General features: G+C 33.4%; 1 protein-coding gene across 1 annotated transcript in view; it reads right to left on the bottom strand.

Moving 5' to 3' along the window:
* ROCK1 (Rho associated coiled-coil containing protein kinase 1) overlaps positions 1-22,366 on the bottom strand; it is an 84,910-nt gene that overhangs the window by 24,792 nt on the left and 37,752 nt on the right. The window contains exons 8-22 of the mRNA XM_015813475.2: positions 21,934-22,072; positions 20,878-20,969; positions 19,508-19,667; positions 17,996-18,062; positions 15,768-15,856; positions 14,636-14,684; positions 13,569-13,704; positions 12,247-12,338; positions 9,992-10,238; positions 7,849-7,955; positions 5,902-6,052; positions 4,482-4,642; positions 2,601-2,785; positions 2,257-2,326; positions 566-660 (exon numbers count right to left, since the gene is read on the bottom strand). Coding sequence (XP_015668961.1) covers positions 566-660; positions 2,257-2,326; positions 2,601-2,785; positions 4,482-4,642; positions 5,902-6,052; positions 7,849-7,955; positions 9,992-10,238; positions 12,247-12,338; positions 13,569-13,704; positions 14,636-14,684; positions 15,768-15,856; positions 17,996-18,062; positions 19,508-19,667; positions 20,878-20,969; positions 21,934-22,072 — 1,840 coding nt within the window. The remainder of the gene's footprint in view (positions 1-565; positions 661-2,256; positions 2,327-2,600; positions 2,786-4,481; positions 4,643-5,901; positions 6,053-7,848; positions 7,956-9,991; positions 10,239-12,246; positions 12,339-13,568; positions 13,705-14,635; positions 14,685-15,767; positions 15,857-17,995; positions 18,063-19,507; positions 19,668-20,877; positions 20,970-21,933; positions 22,073-22,366) is intronic.

Genomic DNA, 22,366 nt, shown 5'->3' on the forward strand with positions numbered 1-22,366 from the left:
GATATGTAAAATAAAAAAAATCCTTATATACTGAATTATTAGAATTTTCTGCTTCTGCTGGAACTATAGCTTTTATATTTATATCTTATAAATTATTATACATAATTTATAATTATATATTTATAGCCATATACGTATAATAAATAAATAGCTCATATTTACATTTTTGTTTCACTGAATACTGTATATACATTTCCATAGCCAACAAAGCTTCTTTTTAGACATATTTTAAAATACAACTAATTACACTTTATTACAAAAAAAACTTATATTTAATAAGAATGTTTTGTTTTAGTTAATATTTTGCAAATGTTCTAGCCTGACATCAAGTTGTTTGTTTTAAGGACTCTTTTTCTTCTCAAAATATAGGCAGCAATCCACAAAATTAATGTATTTAAATCCCTTTTGTTTTCAACTGATAAAAAAGATTTTTGTTTTTGTGGGAGATGGGCGGTTCAGAATTGTGAAAAATACATACATATATACATACATATTCACTCAATAATATCAATGCTGCTTAGAGTGTCTCAATTTTGGAAGGAATATGTCCATAAAAGTGACTTACTTTTCATTTAGCAGCTCTTGTATTTTTTTCTGTGTTTCTTTATTTTTTTCCTCAATTTCTTCTTTGAGTTCTTTAACTTGAGTTTTATAAAGTGTCTAGAAATAAAAAAAGGCATCAGGATAATGATAAGGGCTACATATTATTCAATCTATATTTTCATATTATTTATATCAAGCTTTTACAAATGCTCTCTCAAAGAGCTTGCAACATTTTTGATAAAAAAGAAATTTAAAAATTGTACAATGAAACCAGCAACAAAAAGATAATAGCATAATTTTTACTCAAAGCAATTCCCTCATGCTGCCTAGTACAGGTAGTCCTCAATTCACAATTGTTTAGTGACCATCAAAGTTACAACGGCATTGAAAAAGTGACTATTTTTTCACACTTACAACCATTGCAGCATCCCCATGGTCACATGATCAAAATAAGGACACTTGGCAACTGGCATATATTTATGATGGTCCTGGGTCATGTGATCACCTTTTGTGACCTTCTGACAAGCAAAATCACTGGGAAAGCCAGATTTATTTAACAACTGTGTTAGTACCTTAAAAACTGCAGTGATTCATTGTGGCAAGAAAGGTCGTAACACGGGGCAAAATTCAATTAACAATTGTCTTGCTTAGCAACAGACATTTTGGAATCAAATCAGATTTTTTTTAAAAAGCATTGTGAATTAAATGATATATAGAAGTGTTGACATTAAAATATTGCAGTTATTAATATAAATATTTTGTTAATAAGATTGAGCTCTTTTTCATTATAAAAGAAGAGCTGGATAGTTACTTTATAATTGGGTAGTTTTTAGACCAAGATTAACATTTAAGAATAAACTGCCAGTGCTGTTGGTTTTATAAATTCACTCTCTCTCTGTTCATCAAGATGCACTTAAGGGAATATCATTCATATATTCAAAAAAGATCAGGCTAATATGAGATAATAGACAAGGCCAAGGCACAGTAGTTGGTTGAATTATGAGACAGCTTTCTTCCTAGATCTGTGCTATATTTCTGTGCAGTGAAATACAATGTAATGTATAATTTAAGGGAATTCTAATTTTGTTTTTTCTACAATCAAAATTCTCCAAAACCAAAAAGGAGAAAAACATGATACAATAAGATTCTTTTTTCGCTATTTTTTCTAGTGCACCGATTGTCTATTTTTAGAAGAGTTTTTAAGATTTTGATACTGACCAGACCGTAAACATAAGCAAATCAATCACAATAAGCCTTTCCCTTGAAAGTTCCAGTTGTTTAAAGATAATAATGAAAGTGGAAAAAGACATTTATAAAATACATTTCTTTGATATTTAGTGAAAAAATGATTGATTACAGCAATTCTTTAAACAAATGTTTCTTAAAATTTTAGGCACAGAAACCAGGTATACTATTTAGCCCAACCTAATATATGTGTCCAAAATGTCAACAAGGGCAAGTCCACAATGGCTAAAAGACTGGAAGAAAAATGGATGCTTACCTTTTTTTTAGCTTGACAGCAGACAAAAAAGTGGAAATCAAACAGTAATAAAAAAACAATTGTGTGTGTACCTTTCTTGTTCTTCCTCCCCCCTTAATACTTTTACCATTCCAAGGCACAAACATTATCTAAAAGTGAAGGTCATTATTAATAGATTAATGCAAGTTGTACATAACATCATTAAATGCTTGTGCAAGATAAAGAACACTTACAGAAAAATATTGTTCAGCTTCTAGTTGATCTTGTAATTCACGCATTTGGCCTTCATTCCCTCTGTATTGCCTTTGATGGGGAAAAAAGTAAAGGAATTTCTATTCTGAACTCTTAGTTAAAAGATGTCCAGTAGATCAAGCAATAAAAATATTATTTAAGTAGAACACAGGAAACTTAATAAGTCTAGAAGTTTAAAATATTTATGTCATTAGTTTTTATGAACACCTTCCATGAGATGTTTGCATAAATAACTATAAATAGTGAAGTCAGATGTCAATACAACATAGCACTAAAAGCAATCATTCACAATACAGTTCTTTTTGATAATAAAAATGCAACTTACTTAGCCAGCTGAGCCAATTCAAATTCTGCTAATCTTTTTGCTTCCAACAATGCATTGATCTCCTGTTTTAGCTGTTTCTCTGAACTCTTTAAACTATCTGCTTCTATAGCATGCATCTTCAGTTCATTCTGTGTCATCACTCTTTTATTTATCTCATGTTCAAATTGAAGTGTCAGATTCTTAACCTAAAAACATAATAAACAATTTATTTATTTCTACCTACTTACTTTGGCATTATCCAATTTCAGGAAAAAGTGCCAGGTGTTAAGAGGCCAATTTGTAAGGTTGTAGCATAGAATATTTATTCAAGCCTTTACACAAGAATCTGGTCAACTAAAGTTCAACACTAATTGGCATCAGATAAGGGTCAATGGAATTCAGGAGGGGTTGGACTTTAGGGACTTGTGTGAAGAGAACAATTCTAAACTGATATGTTTAATCCCCCCCCCCTTGCCTGCTGTTCTACAGAAAGCTTTTGACAATTTAAATTGGTAAAATTAATTTATGCCTCACAGAAATAATTAATGTTAATGGAGATAGTGAGATACAAAAAGAAACAAGACAAGCCCATTACCCCTTCTCCTTTGCTTATTTGGTTCTTGAACTTTGAATAAAGATACAGAGCAAGATGAATAATGAATTTAAAAATTAAAAGAGACAAGTCTTTTGTAGATGATTTGGTGTTGGTTTTGGAAGATTCTTTAAAGGGGACTGAATTATTAAAAAAAACTAAAAGAATTAGCTAGTTTTAAGATTAATAAACAGAAGACAAAGATGGTAATAAAAATATAAATATGTAAGATGAAACCAAACTGATCAGCAAAATGGGTTTCAAGATTGAGAAAAAGATAAAATATCTGAGTGTTAATTTGACAAATATGATTTGTCAAATTAAAATAATTTTGTTAAGATGTGGATTGAAATCTAAAATGATATGCTAAACTGGGAAAAAATACAATTATCATGTGATTTAGATCTATTGTAGTTTAGATCTATTATCATTGTTAATTGGGGAGATTAAGATTCTGTGATTAAGATGCATGTTTTGCCTAGAATATTATTTTTATTTCAGACATCACAAGTTTTAACAACTGATATAAACAATGGCAGAAAGATATGTCTAAATTGTGTGGTAGGGGAAAAACTGTGAGTTAAATATAAGGCATTTCACGATGCCAAAGAACGATTAGTTTTGGGTTTATCTGATCTGAAACTATATTCTACAACTTCTTGTTTAGTTTAGATGAAAAACTGGGTAATAGCAATAGCAATAGCACTTAGATTTATGTACCGCTTTATAGTGCTTTACAGTACTCTATAAGCGATTTACAGAGCAAGCATATTGCCCCCAACAATCTGGGTCGTCATTTTGCTGATTTCAAAAGGATGAAAGGCTGAGTCAACCTTGAGCCAGTCAGGATCAAACTCCTGGCACTGGGCAGTTAGCCTGCAATACTGCATTCCAACCACTGTGCTAATGCTGAGAAAAAGGTTATTGGAGATAGAAAGACATGATTTGAGATTTGTGTGGGATGGATAGTTATTTATGCTATGATAAAGTTAATGGAGAATTTATCATAAAAAAAAGTTTTAATATTTTTACTTTTTTCCCAATGTACCAAAACAAAGGTTCAAGCAGTTTCATAAGAAGCCTCATATACCTGTCACTGGCCTTCCAATTCTACTTGAAACTGCTTAAATATGATTCAGGAAAGATTTTAGAATTTCATGCCCAGAGTCTTAGGTATGAGGCAGTTTATAAACAAATAATTTGTGAAATTATCTGCAGCTACACAGAGATTTTTGGGTTCATAGAAATAAGATAATTTTTCATATATGCCTAAAAGGAATGTTCACATGGTATAGAAATTACTGTTTTACCTCCTCTTCCAGTCTCTCTTTCTGTTCAATAAGGTGCTCAATCTTCTGCTGTGATTGCTTCAGATCAAAGTCTAACATGGAACATTGCTTTTCAATCTGAACTATTCGATTTTCTGCCTTCTCTCTTGCTGCTCGTTCTTCCTTAACCTTTTTTTCAATTTCTATGAGGAAAAAGAAAGACAACAAAAATTAAATATAGGTAGTCCTCACGTACTGCATTTAGTACCAATCTGTCGCTAAGCCCAAGTCACAATATCACTTCATTTCTGGCTCATTTGTTAAGCAAATAACTGTGGGTCATTAAGTGTGATGTCACTTCATTACAATTTGTGATTTTCTACCAGCTTCCCAATTCGCTTTGCTTGTTGGAAGCTGGCTATGAAGATCATAAATGGCAATCATGGACCACTCAATTGCAACTATCACAAATGTGCACTGATTACCAAGTGCCCAAATTATGATCATGTGGATTACAGGAATGCAGCCATACTTTGAAGACCTATTGTAACATTTTCAGTGTCATCATAACTTTGAACAGTTGCTGAACAAGTGCTTGCTAAGTGAAAACTACCTGTTAAAGTACATTAGAAAGCAAAAAAGAATGCATTCACGCGATCTTCCAGATATCCTACTGAAAGGTGAGAGAAAATATTAAGCATTTGGAGCAGCTATATTAATATCTAAAAATCTCCTAGAATTGTTACCTGTAGTATAATGATATACCTAATGCATATAGATTACATATGCTGAGATGTCAACTGTTCTCTCTTGTTCATTACCAGCTTATTAACGATATGAGAAACAAAGACTGGTACCTAGATTTTTTCATAAATAATAGAAAATAACTACCCCACATACTCCAGGTAGGCAGGTAGGAAACACGACAAGACAACCTTGTCAGTATGATAGTACAAATCTTCTGCTGTGTCCTTTACATCCTGAGAAGGTAAGAAGGTTCCTTTCTGAGTTTCTTTCTCTGCCCATTATATAGATATGGGCTATGTACTCTCTTATCCAATTATTCCGTAGGCAGCATCTCTTCCCTCCATCTCCCAATGTCATTACACCAAGCCACGTTTCTGGTATTAAAGACTTTCTTTTATAATAGTAGATTAATATTCTGTAGAAATCTACTGAATTTCCAGAACTATGATGAATCATACTGAAGGCTAACTTGACACCCCGGTATCTCAGTTCCTAAAGGAAATTTCCCAAAAGGTAACTTACAGCAAACCCCTAAAGGTACGCAGGTTAGATTGCTAATGGGGAATCACCAGAAAATCAAAGGTCTATAGGCTAGATAGGGATGGTTGCCAAGGAAACTAGGCAAATTAGAAAGGAACATAGAACAAATTATTTAAAGGAAGAACTATATAAAAACTAATTACATATTAACCTTGCTTATTCTTTAAGAACTTACCATACATAGCAACAGATTTGGCCTCTTCTATTGACTGATGCTTGTCAGTTAACCGAGCTTTGTTTATGTTATGTTCATTTATTTCTTGTTCTAAACGTTGTTGTACCGTTTTAAGTTTGTAGTTTAGATCTATTTCTAAGTTATTCTTCTCCTGCAAGAAAGATATTTTGTATAAAATGGTATCAGATATACTAAATATGACAAGTATTCATATTTTATTATACTTTTCAGTACCTTTCTTCTTCCTACCTTTTTGTTTTACGCACATCTACTAGATCCTGAGTACCATGTTTCCCCCAAAATAAGACCTGGTTTTACATTTTGTTTGCGTCCAAAAGAGGCACCAGGTCTTATTTTCGCTGCAGCCAGGCCTCCCACGCCCCGACATCTGTTGCACCGCTGTTTGACTTCTTCAGCGGCTTCTTGCTGCTACTTGTAGCCCGGTGCCGCCGCTTGCAGCAGAAGCACTGGCCCGAAGCACTGTGTGGCCTCCTGCTCTAAGCGGCAGCACCAGCCGAAAGTGCCACGTGGCCTCCTGCTTTTGGGCTGATGCCACCACTCGTGGTGGGAGGCCGTGTGGTGCTTCGCGCCAGTGCCACCACTCATACGAGCCACGTGGCCTCCTGCAGCAAGTGGCAGCACCGGCCTAAAACATTGCACAGCATCCTGCTGTGAGCAGCATTGACCCAAAATGCCATGCAGCATCCTGCCGCGAGCAACAGCACCAGCGTAAAGTGCCATGTGCCTCCTGTCACAAGTGGTGGCACCAGTCCGAAACAAGCCATGCGGCTGCAAGCAGCCACAGAAGAACTCGGGCATCGGCGCAACAGGTGTTGGGTGTGGGAGGCCTGGCTATGGTGGTCCTATTGGTAAGGTAAGTGAGTGCGGGGAACATGGGACAGCTCCATCCCCCACCCCTGCCCTAGCTTGATTTTTAGGTATGCACCTCACCCCAAAACTACGGCTTATTTTGGGGGTAGGGTTTATATTAGGCCCACCCCCAAAAATAAAGCTAGGTCTTATTTTGGGGAAAACACGGTACGTATCAATAAAATACCTGTAGGATATGGGCAATAATACATTAACTTTAATTATAGTTTCTAAACCCTAGCATGCATAGAGTAAATGTGCTTGGAGTAAAATTATGTTTTGGTTTTACTTATGATATATTAACCAAAAAGGGACTAGGATTATCCTTCCTGTTACTAGGAAATATTGAATATTTAATCTTAACAGATACAGTTACGGCTCATAACCTATCATACACTTTCTCTATTTTGCTCAATAATCAAAGCCATGGTAGGTAGAAGAGGTCAATATGTATGGGGTCACTGGATGATGACTGTGACATATGGAAGACTATGAATTGAAATATAAGATGCATAGATGGTAAACAGTTATGAAAAAAAATGGAAAAATACATGTGTAGTTGTGGAAGCAAAGATGATTCAAAATAAAAGTATGGAGAGGAATAGTGGTGAGATTTAGCTCCAATTCCTTTTCTTTTCTTAACCAATGTTGTTAATATTTTTTTCACTTATTGCTTCTTGCTCCCTTTCTGTCAAAGAGCTGCTTATTCTGAAAATGACTAGTATAAATCTAGCAGCTGTTGGTTACACATTATAGCAGCTACTCTCTTTCCTGGAATAGAAGATACACTTGACTCAATAAGTTGCAAGTGAGTACTATATTCATTCCCAATATACTCCAGCACCTTTACCACAAATCCAAAGTGCTACATGGCTTACCATTTAGTAATAATTATAATTTAACAAGTCTAAATTTGATTTCTGGCTCACCCTTCTTCCATGGCCTTATTGAATTTTATGTATTCCTATCATTTTCAAATGTACATTTATTTGTAATTCTAAAAATATGCAGATATATTTTTTATTCTAAATATGCAAGATACATAAGACTTTGTGCCTCATTACCTAGTTACCGTACCTTTTCAGAATGATTAAGCATGTCTTGGGCCTGTTTTCTTTCTTCTTCTACTCGCTCAAGATTGTTTTTCACACCTTTGATTTCTTCTTGTAAAGATGTAATGCGAGCTATAGTATTAATTAAATATATTTAACTGTTTCTATGACTCCAGATAGACAAGAATAGTTTACTTACATAAACTCCTCACATATATCAAAGATGATTCATTAAGAAAATAGATTATATTTAAAATGTTAGATCTATGTTTTCCACTTTAATTAAATTATTAATTAAACTGAAAATATGTAAACATATATTTTCATATGGGTACACATATATGCAATTAAATACTGAAAATGAAATTATGCAAGAAAGGCTAAGTGATCACATTTAATTAAAACAGCAGATATGGAATATTCACATTTGCAACAAAAATGCTAGTCTTTATTGATTTGAAGAACTTATATTTACTGATACAAAAAGATTACGCCCACAAATTTTCCAACACATTTGTAGAGTAGCGCAAGTAAAAGGGTTTTTTTATAAAGACATTAAATGACCTATATATTCCTCAGAAAACTATTTTAACCCACCATCTATTGTTCACCCTCAGTAAACAGTATTTATGAACAAGGAAGTTCCTGTTCATACTTATTATCTGCATTAATAAAATCATAGGATTTAATTCTATGATTTAGGTCCTATTCAAAAGTAGATTTTCTTAACTATTCGTTCAAAATAAAGAGAAGCAAGAGTAGTTCAAGCAGGACAAGAGAGAAAGTATTTTATTCTTGCACTCTGTCTGTGGTTATTATTTGTAGAAATACCACTTTTATATTGTGGGATTGTAGGTAGTGTACAAAAATATAAAAGCTTTAGATAAATCAATTCTGCATGTTCAAAACCCGAAATATATAAGCAGAAATGCTTCGAAGAAAGCTAAGGCTAGGTAACCTTTTTCAGCCAGAAACACATCTGAAATTGGGACAGTGGGCACATTCGTAATCTGGCTGACACAGAAAGATTCTTTAGAATCACAAGCAAACATATTTTATCTAGTTTTACTATACAAATTTTAAGCTAGTTTCAAGGATGTTCTCTAACTTCCCATGAGGATCCACAAACATTTTTTAAACCAAATACAATGCAAGGGATGTAGTTTTGCTTTGCATAATAGTAAGTGCTTTTAATTTTTTTTTTTTAAGTGAGCATGGCCAAGATGTCCTCTGGAGGATACAATATTGTCTTATTGAAAAAAATAACTATTTATAAATGAGTAAGAGCAATATCATCTTATGTTAAAATCAAGTACAGCTTTTGATATTATTATAGATTGCTACAAAAAATAAATAGTACCTTTTGCTTGAATTTTTTCCCTTGGATTTAAAATTTAATCCAAGAGTTCTTTGGGGAAATGGACTTTCATTCCTTAAATGAAAACATTTAACATTTCTCTTTTCTTGCTCCAAGTTCCTATATGTCCTACAGTTGATTTCTATACTTCTAGGCAGCCATAATATAGCCTAAAATCAAGTTGCAAATGTTCACGGCCACATAGTTCAATAGCATATATCTTTTCTTGCAGGTTTGTCTCCACAGGCACATTTGGATAGATTCTACATATATCCAAAGGCCATACTGGATTCTCTGTTGTATGCTGCTGCATCCTAACTTACTGCAACAATTCATGTCTAATATCTGTAGCATAGGATGCATATAATTGTCATGCTGAATTTTTCTGTACAATGACAGCATTTATATTTTGTTTTAACTTTCAATCCTCAATGTTTTATGTTTTTAACCTTAACCCTAATTGTTCTATATTGTTATTTATGGCACTGTAAACTGCCCAGAGTCTCTTGATAGTGAGGTGGCATATAAATTTAATAAATAAATAAACATCTTATTTTACACATATGAAAACAAAGAATCAGATCATATTGATATGCAAAAAAAATCCATGACAATATGTTTTGGGAAATGGAATAGCTATTACAAATTCTTAGTTTTACATAAAGTATGCAGTGTTTACACTTAATATAAGAGCATTTATATTTAATTTATCTTTCACCATTCATATACATAACTCAGCCCAAAATTGTTATTTATATTTCAAGATATCAGAAAAAAACTTTACATTTTATAATTAGTGTAAAATTATTACCTTGTAGTTCTCCAATAATTTCTGATCCATGACTCCTATCTCTTCGTTCTACTTCTAGTGCTCCTTGTAGCTGGAAATAATCCTTTTCCACCTGTAATTTTGTGTTTTCTAGAATTCTGCATCTCTCCTGCAACTCCCTATTTAATGATTCAAATTGACTTATTGACTTGCTCATTTCTGTATGACTTTTCCTTAGTCTTGCTGCAGTATCTGACTCTGTTCTCAGCAAATCATTGGCCTCTTCAAGCTGTGTAAGCAACAGGATTAGGGAAAAAAATTAGAGGTTAGTCTAAAATGAGTATGACTCATTATCTACCCTAAAAAGGGAGATTTAGTTACAGTGAATTCAGAAAGTATTCAGGCCCCCTTCACTTTTGTTATACTACAGCCTGATTCTACAGTTAAAATTCATTTCTCGTTAATCTACACTCAGTACCCCATAATGAAAAAATGAAAACAGAATTTTAGACATGTCTGTAAATTTATTAAAAAGTAAAAACTGAAATATCACATTGGTTTAAGTATTCAGACCTTTCACTCAGTACTTTGTTGAAACACCTTTGACAAGCTTTGCACACCTGGATTGGGGAATTTTCCGCCATTCTTCCTTGCAAATCCTCTCAAGCTCAGTCAAGTTGGATGGCGACCGTTGGTGGACAGCCATTTTCAGTTCCTCCAGAGATGTTCACTAGGATTCAAGTCAGGGCTCTGGCTGGGCCACTCTAGGACATTCACAGATCATTGTCATGTTGGAAAGTGAACCTTTGGCCCAGTCTGAGCTCCTGAGCACTGTGGGACAGATTTTCCTCAACCCTGACCAGTCTCCCCGGTCATTGCTGCTGAAAAATACCCTCACAGCATGATGTTGTCACTACCATGCTTCACTGTTGGGATCATATTGGGCAGGTGATGAGTGGTGCCTGGTTTCCTCCAGACATAACATTTAGAACTGAGGGCAAACAGTTCAATCTTGGTTTCATCAGACCAGAGAATCTTTGTTCCTTATAGTCTGAGAGCCCTTCAGGTGCTTTTTTAAAAACTCCAAGTGAGCTTTCATGTGTTTTGCACTGAGGAGAGGCTTCCGTCTAGCCATTCTGCCACAAAGCCCAGATCGTTGGAGGACTGCAGTGATGGTTCTCCTTCTGGAACTCTGTCCCATTTCCACACAGGAACTCTGGAGCTCATTCAGAGTGACCATTGGATTTTTGGTCACCTCTCTTACTAAGGCCCTTCTCCCCCGATTGCTCAGTTTGACCAAGCGACCAGCTCTTGGAAGAGTCCTGGTTGTGTCAAACTTCTTCCATTTGAGAATTATGGAGACCACTGTGCTCTTAGGAACCTTCTATGCAGAAATTTTACTGTAGCCCCCCCCCCTTGCAATAATCCTTTCTCTGAACTCTTCAGGCCGTTCCTTTGACCTCATGGCTTTTGCTCTACTACAGTATGCATTGTCAGCTGTGAGGCCCTCTATAGAGAGGGGTGTGCCTTTCCAAATCATGCCCAATCAATTTAATTTTCCATAGGCCGAAGTGTAGAAACATGTCAGCAACAATCAAGAAAAATGGGAGGCACCTGACCTAATTTTCAAGTGTTGTTGTAAAGAATCTGAATACTTATGCCAATGTGATATTTCAGTTTTTTCTTTTTAATAAATTTACAGACATTTCTAAAATTCTCTTTTCACTTTGTCATTATGGGGTATTGAGTGTAGATTAATGAGGGGAAAAAAGAATTTCAACAACTGTAGAATCAGACTGCAGCATAACAAAATTGACAAAAATGAAGGCGATTTGAAAACTTTCTGAATGCACTATATTTATTTGGCCATGTAAACATCAAGCAACTCAATATAACACATGGGACAAGTTACAACCTTAGTAGAATAACAGAAGAACAAAATAGCAAAACAACTATCTAGGAATAATTAATCATTAAAATCATTAAAACAGTCATAACAAAGTAGTAACTTCATAAAATCCTATTAAGCTGATAGCAGAAAAATACCGAGTGGTCCATCGAGTCTGCCCTTTCAGGTTTTTAATTTTAATTTTAATTTTGTCAGACAATGGAGATGCATTTATTCCAAGCATGTTTAAACTCAGTTACTGACGACTGATCCACTACCTCTGCTGGAAGTTGGTTACAAGCTTCCGCTACTGTTTCTAAATCTTTAGGGCTTTCATGAAGGGCAGAGTATGTTACTCAGGGGGAATGAATATATTTATGAAACAAAATAGATATGCAAAATTGCTTACTTGCTTTTGCAACTGTGTAATTTTTTCATTTGTAATATGTGAGTGTTGACTAATTTTTTTTAAGTCTTCCAGCTGATCTTTTAATGTTGATACTAAAAGCAAAGAAAAACATTTTAAACATACATTTTTAAAAATATTTCTAGGTAAATTGCAGAAATAAAACATTTAAAATCGAAACACTTCCCATTTTATTTAAAAACAACAATAACAACAGGAACATTTTCATTCATACTTTCTATTGATGATTGTGGCCTGAGGAAGGAACAGAAGATTCTGGAGATAAAACATTAGTCCAAGGAATGGTGTCATCAACAAAAATTTGGATTCCTGGACCAGGACATATTATCTACTAAAGGGCTTTTGTAAAAGATACACTTTACCTCACAAGGACTGAGAAGAAGGTGTTTCAAAGACAACTTACTCAGGTTGTCTGGCAGGTTTAAATTAATCGTGGAGAGATAAAAGACCAACACCCAGAACTACACTCAAAACAGTAAGCCTTATAACAAGAAAGAAAGGGGGGGGCACAGAAATACATCAGAAGATAAGCAGGCAAACACTAAGACAGACAGTACTAAAGGGCTCAAATGACTGTAACCAATGCTCAGAGAATGGAGAAGAAAACAGAGAACATGAAATCCCAGTACTAGGGTAGAAGAGGAGGGGTATGTTGCAAATATGACATTGTTGATATTGCTGAAATTTGGTGGGAGCGAACCCAAGATCGGGATATGTACAGGTAGTCCTTGACTTACAACAGTTCATTTAGTGAATGTTTGAAGTTACAATGGCACTGAAAAAAGTGATATGACCATTTTTCACACTTACAACTATTGTAGCATCCCCACAGTCAAAATTCAGACGCTTGGCAACTGGTATGTACTCAAGATGGTTGCAGTATCCTAGGGTCACATGATCTTCTTTTGTGACCGTTTGCCAAGCAAAGTCAATGGGGAATTCAGATTTACTTTACAACTGTGTTACTAACTTAACAACTGCAGTGATACACTTAACAAGTGTAGCAAGAAAGGTCATAAAATAGGACAAAACTCACTTAACAACTGTCTCACTTAGTAACTGAAATTTTGGGCTCAATTGTGATCGTAAGTTGAGGACTAGCTCAAACCAAGTTTGTTCATGCCTAACAAAAATAAGGGGTGGATGCATAATATATAAATTTACACAATATGGAAATTTATGACGATGAAAGAGTCCTACCATGGACAGGAGATTGGACTAGAATACTTCCAAAGTCTCTTCTAGCCCTATGATTGTATGAAAAGCTTTCTTACTATAATAAACAAAACAGAAATATAGCTTACCTTCATTTTCCGCATTTCGACGTTTCTCATTCTCCTGTTCAGCTTTTCTTTGATATTCACTAATTCTGTGTTGCAAGAGCATCTTTTCCTTCTCTACTTGAGTAACTGTCGATTCCAAATTTTTTCTCTGATTTCCCTGTAAGTTGTAATATTTTAGCAATAAAACTCTACAACTAAGCATTCATCTGAATAGTTATAGAACTGCAATTATTTTAATCAAAAGATTCCTACAATAAATAAAATATAGTGAAATACATTTGCTACTTTAAAATGTAACAAACTGATGTATAGGCAATTGAATATTATTTTTATAATGATAAGTGTGTGCACTCTGAAAATGTATCAGAAAAAGAGTTCTGGAGCATGATTAGAAATGCTACAGTATCTTAAGCCTGAATAAGGCTTAAAACACCCATTTTGTACCTTAAAATACAGCAAAATCCACAAATGAAATATTGGCTCTCACATTTTGGTGGCTGTGAGAATCACACCCAATATTCCATCATGTTGAAAACAGCTTTTCTTATTTTTTTTCAGTACTAACCTAAATTACATTTTTTTAAATAAAGCATCATTAAACCAGCATTTAGAAGAAGACTTTTTAAACTAGTTATTTAACTTTAACATTTCCATACATATATATACTAAAGAGCAGAAAATCTGTGACTGAAGGATAAGATTTTGATTATGGAGGATAAGAGGGAAAGTTGAATGTGCAAGCCTAGGAGAAATGAAGGTCCATTTGTGTCTTGATAGATGGTCTAATTTAAGCTGGGCAATGGACTGGTAATGGTCTGTGGCCTGTTAGGAACCAGGCCATACAAGGGGCAGATGAGTGAGCAAAGCTTCATCTGCATATGCATGAGATCTGGGTTGCTCATGAAACCATTGCCTTCCGCCCCCCCAATCCCCGAAAGAAAATTTTTCTTCCAAAACCAGTCCCTGGTGCCAGAATAGTTGGGGACCAATGTATTAGCAATCTCTTCTCATCTATTCTAAGCATAATGTAAAATTGTGTTCATTTCTAACAAAGTCAATATAGAAAGGCTAATAATTCAAATACTTACCTCTTCATCTAGTTCCTTCATTATCTTGTCTAATTTAATATTTGATGTTCTATAAAGAATATAAAAGCTGAATTTTATTTACTGCTTTTAAGACAAAATATTTCATATGTAGCTGATCAATATCGACAAAACATCAAATACATATCCAAACCATTAAAATTTTAATAACAAAAATGCTAATGCCACTAAAAAGTCTGTACTATCATAACCAATTTTTTACAATATTGTTTTCAAAATTATTGCTCTTAAATAGTTCTAAAGTTAGTAATTCCTATGGGAACAGGAAATAACAAAAATACAGTCTGTAGTTTGCCAAATTCCTCAATTCCAATGGTGGAATTCAGCCGGTTTGGCAGAACCGATATCTATTTTTTTGTTGAGTTCAGCAAACCGGTTATGATAAATCTGAGTTCTTCTGCGGCCACTTGTGGCCCAACGCCACGTAGCGCATTGTGCCGCTGCTACTGCTCACAGCAGAAGGCTGCAAGGCTCATCGTGCTGATTGGCGTGATCGGCGTGATGCGCTATGTGGCCTCCTGCTGTGAGTGGCGGCACCAGCGCAATTGGCGTGATGCGTTGCATGGCCTCCTGCTGTGAGCGGCAGCACCAGCACAATTGGCGCAATGAGCTTCACGGCCTCCTGCTGCAACCAGGATCCTATTGCTACAGTGAAAAAATGGTTAAATATAAATGACACAGCCGATGATGCTCGTATAAAAGGGAAGAAAATTGTAAGTGAGGACGCCAATCAAGAAGCAATATGCAAATATCTTAAATAACATATTTTATAATATGTTTTATAATATGTTAAATATGTTAAGTAACATTTTTTTCATTAATATTTTGAAACTCTTTCTTATAATCTAGTTTTGTGTACCTTTTATTGTTCTTATTTAAGTATTGTTCTTATTTATTTAAGCATGAAATAATGAACTACCTTTCGGTATATCATTTTTTTATACTTAAAACGGTCATTAGGGCAGAGAACCTGTTGTTAAATTATTTGAATCCCACCACTGCTCACATCTGTTGCATGTTTGCTGATATACATGAACATGTTGAATGCTATTATCATACAAGTGATATTTAATAACAATTATGTTTGACATTCTGAAAAAATGAAATATATTACCTGAATTTTTGTTCCATTTCATCTTTTAACTGCATTTCATTATGTAGTTGTTCTTCAAGCTGATAAATATTTTTTTGCAAAGATTCTAACTATAAGTAGAAAATACAAAATGAATTATAAAATTTATACTTTTATAGAACTAGTTAAATATGTAAGGCATAACATTTATGGAATGGTTTTCTGATGCTTATATATTAAATTAATTTTCCAAACCACATTAGTATTGATCCTAATGAAAAGTAAAAAAAGCCTCAAATCTTGTCTTTAGAATATGTCAAAATAATGATTTTCTCTCTCCTCTATCAGTACTCTTGAAAAAGAAAAAAGAAGAATGTGATGGTTCATTCTTTCTTCCCCAACCAGATAATTTATGGCCTTACCAGAATGATTGGAGGGAAAAAAAGGAACAGAATAAAGGGCTTGTGACTAAACAATGTAAGCTTTATAGTGCCCTTTACATATAAACAAGTCTGCCTTACATTTTGTGTATCCATAAAGTATTTAAAAGAGCTATCCACCAATGCTGATAATGAGAATCACTTTTACTTTTATGTTAACTATTTAAGATTTTATTCTTAAAAATTAAATATTCTTTTGTTTTGAGTATAGACACTTATTTGAAACATATTACTGGAAAAATTAATAAATGTTCAAATGATGTAGAATCTAGTAAAAATAATCAGAAAATAAATATTTCTTGGACCCACACTTACTTCAATGAATATTTGAAGTTTGGTGTCTTCAGTGCAGGAACAGATAATAAGTTGTTATTGTGCCTTCCAGCACTATGTAGGGTGTATAAAACCTCTAAAACTGGTTGTATTTTAATACTCACAGAGAAACCACAGTTGGAAAAACAACCTCCTCTCTTTTGAATTTTACTATTCATATATGGTTTGAAGTTGATACATTATTTACAATTGTAAATAATGAGGTCCCCTTTTAAATCAGAGGTCCCCAATTCCTGTTCCTATTTGGAACTGGGCTGTGGGAATGGAGAGTCAGTGTGCATGCACTCGCAGCCCAACTTGGGCAGCCTGGCTCCCCTCTCCCCCACCCCCAGCCGGGCCGCCAAACTGCAATGATTGGGGACTGCTATTTTAAATTCCATAATTTTTATTGTTTAAGAAACAGAAAGCGAACATAAGAACCTCTTATTACACCAATAGATTTGATAGCTGCCAAAGGAAATATTTTGAATTGAAAGTTGGGAGTTTTATTCATGGAGTCAACATTCTCCATCAGCAGAATATGGTTTTATAAATGGTTAGCAACAGTGGCTTATATAAAAAACAAATTTGATTTTTAAAATAAAATGAATCTGGATTTCCAAGAGATTAAAATTAATACTTTCTAAATTTAATAAAAAATGAAAAAAGTAAATCAATTTAGCAAGTTAGCATTTTAAAAAAAAATCTATTTTAAGTATATTCCTAAAATAATATAGTGAAGCTCTTATTTTAGATGTGACTTCTGGATCAACTAACATCAGGCTAAAATGGGTATTTTTCTCCAGCTAACACAATTAAATATAAACTAAGAATCGTTTAGAGGTAATGCCAAAAATGAAATAAAATGTAGCATCAAAAGCAAATTCATTAATTGAAATTCTTCATTAATTAATAATTCCTCATTAAAAAGATGACAGAAGAATCAACTCCACTGGATTTTGGGGAGGGGTTGAATTATAAAAATGAATATTTATATTAACTTTTTAAGAAATCATTTTAATGCTTTTCATTGAGAATAAAATTGTCTTCTTTTGCCCCTGGAACAAAGATGCTAGGGATATAAAACATCACATTACAATTTTTTCTATTATTTATTTAAAATATATAAAACATAAAACAAAGTATGTGTTTTTCTTATTTTTAAAATATCCAATTATATTTTGGAGCTGCAAAAACGGTATTAAAATGCTGCACCTAACTATTGTATATCCATTATGGAAAATATTACTTTAAGTCTTTATTCAACAGAGGCATCTATTTCAATTTATGGTACTTGTTAAAGAAAATGTATTTTAGTTTAGCTAAATTATAATACTTATGTAAAACTAAAAAAAATTACAATTTAAGTACACAATTTTAACATTTAAATGAATTTCATTTTTATTGTTTAAGTTACATTATATAATTATATGTAATATAAAAGATGTCATTTTTCAGAACATAAACAAATTATAGAATAAATTTAACCAATGACAATTTTAAAAAAATTAAATATACCAAGTTTTTATCTACGTTGGTAGTTGTTCTGTTGTCATTCGAATTAGCTGTGCAGGTAGATAAATACCTATAAACACAATTTTAGTAGTTTTAGAAAGACACAAAAATATAAATATTCTCAGAATAAAATTTTAATAAAATTCTATTTACTATGAGGCCCAGAAGATTCTATACTAGACAACTATACAGAGACTGTCAGCAATCAATGAAAAATGTCTTACTGCCCTATAGTTTTATTATATAAATCATAAAGTCTTCTTTGTGGCTGTGTGTGTAAGACCGGGTCTTTTTTTTTTTTTTGCCTCCAAAAGAGACACCAGGTCTTATTTTCCGGGGGGGGGGGTGTCTTTTCCACTCACCTCCGGCACAGACAGCCCCGCCCAGCCGGCCCACTTCTTCTGCGGCTGAAGGAGCAGCTTTATTCTGCAGCTCAGAATGGAGGTTGGGCCTGCATTTTGCAATGAGGCCTTTCCAGCCAAGAACCGAGCTATGGATTCAATTCATAGATCGGTTCTAGGCTGCAGGGTCCTTGCAAAACGGAGCTATGGATTGAATCCATAATTCGGTTCTTGGCTACAGAGGCCTTCCGGAAAGGCCTGACTGCAGAATGCAGGCCTGGGGACACCCCAGAAGAAGTGAACTGCCGAGGAGAGGCCTGGCTGCAAGGTAAGTGGGTGCGGGGCGTGTGGGGCAGCTCCACTCCCCCACCCCAGCTTGAGTTTTAGATGTGTGCCTCGCCCCAAAACTAGGGCTTATATTTGGGGTAGGGCTTATATTAGGCCCGTCCCCAAAAATCAAGCTAGGGCTTATTTTCAGGGTAGGTCTTACTTTCAGGGAAAACTGATGTGTGTTGTTTCTTGTCCATTATTTATACTACAACTAGGCAACATTCACTATGCAACAATCAAAAGAAAAAAGTTCTCTTCCATTGTTGTTTTTCAATTTATTTATTTATTTATAATTTCTCTGTACTATGCACTTTAAAATTTAAGCATTTTATATTAGTCATAATATAGTTACTGCATAATTTCAGGAAAAATGCAGGTGCTTTAGAGTGCAAACATTGATACATCCAAAGTATTCTTTAGAAGTGAATCAGAGATCATTCCAGCACTATTAAACACATGCAACTTGATATTTCAAATAAGCAGACACCTTGTTTAATTTTTTTTCTTTCCTTATTAGACTTTGTTGCATTTACCAAACATAGTTTTGATCCCTGTAGGTGACTGCAATATATTACCTGAATATTCTGACTTATTTAATTGAAAATACACACACAAAGCAAAATGCAGTCAAGTTACCAGAAGCTAAATAATCTCTACAAAATGGATGATAAGCCTCTAAACTAAATACAGCTGCAATATGGCTATGTTTCCAATATCAATAGGCTAACACAAGGCAGTTTTTAATGACTGCAATAATAATTAAGTTATATTTGTTATATTCCTGTTATAAGTATACTCATGACTTTTACCAACAAACCAATATATTAAATCTACATATACTTACTGATGATTACTATAATAAGTAAATCCTACAAAAGGTAGCTGGTTGCCAACAAAGGCTTTTGGTATAGGAAATGTTTCTTCTTCACTTTTGTCTTCCTCCAGATCATCAAAGTTACTAGTGTCAATATCACTATTTAAATCAGGCACAACAGGTGCTACAGCTACCCCAAAACCCCCCAAAAGAACAAAGATTATTAATTGTATAAAATGTGTATATTATCAGATATAAATGTAATGAAGCTGATATGAAAAAATGAAGTTGTTTTAAAAGATCATATAATGTTGAAATTCTTATTATATTTTGAGCAGTATGTGCATAAATCCCCCAGAAACTTAAAAGTTTGAAAAATTACATAATAGTAAGAAGCAAATTATTCTTCAGTAGCTCACAACAAACTGCTGATCTAGTGCCTCAATTCTACAAAATATTTCTAATATTATAGATATTAGCTGGGACAGGAGAACTATTATAAACTGACTTATCAAAGCAGTTACTTCCATATATAATAGTGGTATTTTCTATAAAGCATAAAATATTTTACTAGTTTTTTAATTATATAAAAGAGCAAAAATAAATTATGGTTGTCACATATATCATTGTATAAAATAGTCACAATTACTCTTATTTTGTCCTGTTATCTCAAAATACTAAATGTTTCAATCATAATACTACAATGTACCTCATAACTTTGGGATAATAGAAAATCAAAGGGAAAACCCAGAATGATTAAAAATTATTTTGTATTTATTGTTAAACAGAAATCAAAACAATGACATTAATTTAATATTAACCACTAGGTTAGGTTAGAAACAGTTATCCTGAACCAAGTATTAAAGATTTATTCTATGTTTAATAAATAGAAGATATTTAGATTGTGGTTTTTAAATACTTTAAGTGTTTTATAGGGTTTGTACAAGTGTACTTTTCTGTATATTTTGAAGAACTGCACAACCAATTTTACATTTCCAGCTCAGCTAGGGTTATGTTTCCTCAATAGCAACCCAAAATCCCCCCTAATCACAGTACCCCCAAAGTCTTTGAGGAGAAATTGCGGCTCAGAAGGGAGATAATTAATTAATTAATTAATTATATTTGGGGATCATATTTACAAATTGAAGAGAGAGGAAGACAAAGACTGTCAACAGAAAAAAGGTATGTAAGATCTCACTGGATGTACATAAACTTTCTAGAGTAAAACAATGTGAACCCTGTGAATGTTGTGTGAACCTCTTAGCCTTTTGAATAAGCAGGTCAGCTCCTTTTTTTTAATCTGTTCGTTATTAGAAAATTATATTCCTGCAACATTTACAAGGAAAATAGAACACATGAAAATTAAAAGAAAAGCCAATTTTATGCAGAAAATTACTTACAGTCCCTAAGATTTTCCCAAGACCACTGATCATTTTTGAAAAATGGATGTCGCTTGATTTCTTCCACGCCATTTCTCCCTAATCTAACTTCCCTGTACAAGTTAAAAAAAATTAAATTATGCTATACATACTGCCTACACTTGAAAATAATTTGTAAACAAATGAAATGTTAACTCAAAATAAGGAGATCATTTATTTCAATATTAGCAGTTTCTTTGCTTTAATATCTCAGTAATAAAAAACATGTTTGTTGTCAGAAACATTTATCAAATATTGCAGGGATTGCAAATGCTTATATAGAATTAGCCACTCCAACTCCACCAACTTTTTATCTGATTTCACTCTAACCTATTTTTCCAGGTAATCAGTAATTATTACATCATTACTTGTATCTGCATTTGGATAAGCATGTCATAGCTGTAAAAACATTTCTTTCCAAATCTTTCAAATTATTAGAAAAATCTCTGCTGTATTTTAAGAATCAGGACAGCAGATGAAGTTTGGGGGAGGGGCAGGAAAAGTAGATAACAATGTTACAGGTCTAAAGTACAATTATTCAAGACAGGAAATCCAAAGGAAAAATCATTTAATTTCTTGCTCAGCTGCTGAACAACCTGTAGGATACAGTAATAAAGTTTCTGTAGTAATTTAATTACTTCTTTTAAAACAATACACTGTGATTGAAGTTCATTTGTTGCTAATATAGTGATATGATTATGTGTTAATGTAATACACGAAGAACAACTCATAGTTTGCTATTAAACTATTCTATTATACTCAAAACTCTATCTAATCCATAGAAATACCAAATAATACTACCTCAAAAAAGGAAAACAAAATAAGCAATAGCACTAACTTTAATGACTTTAAAAAGTTATAGTTAAAATAATTTTTGATATGTTACATGAACATAGCCTATATTTTAAAAGGAGATGATGAATAATTCTTAAAAGAATTCATTTAATAATTTAATTTCTAAGCTTTTAAAAAAATAATTACAAGTATTTAAAAGTATCTAAAAATATTTTTTCTACAATATGATTTTAAACATATTACCTGTCTGTTAGAAAGCCACAAATAAGATTTTTTGCATCTTTAGAAATCTCATTATCATCAGGGAAGCTAAGAGAATTCTTATGGTTCATAATTTTGCTATATGTTCCAACCAAAGAATCTGCATAAAAAGGTGTATCCCCTAAAACAAGAGAGAAAAAAATTATATGTCACACAACTGATCAAAACTAATAAAATAACATGGCTAGACTGCACAACCTGGCAAAATTTCAATACTATTTAGCCACCAAAAGTGGCTTTTTGTGCTTATTTTAAGGGCTCAAAATAATATTATCATATTAAAGTACAAAAAACCAGTGAGGACAATTAACCAGTGGAACAACTTGCCTCCAGAAATCTCCATTACTGGAGATTTTTAAGAAAAGGCCGCTAGACAGTCACTTGTCTGAGATGGTATAGGTCAGACATGTCAAAC

The sequence above is a fragment of the Protobothrops mucrosquamatus genome, unplaced genomic scaffold (genome assembly GCF_001527695.2).
Source record: "Protobothrops mucrosquamatus isolate PMUCROS unplaced genomic scaffold, P.Mucros_1.0 scaffold158, whole genome shotgun sequence".
Taxonomy (NCBI): Eukaryota; Metazoa; Chordata; class Lepidosauria; order Squamata; family Viperidae; genus Protobothrops; species Protobothrops mucrosquamatus.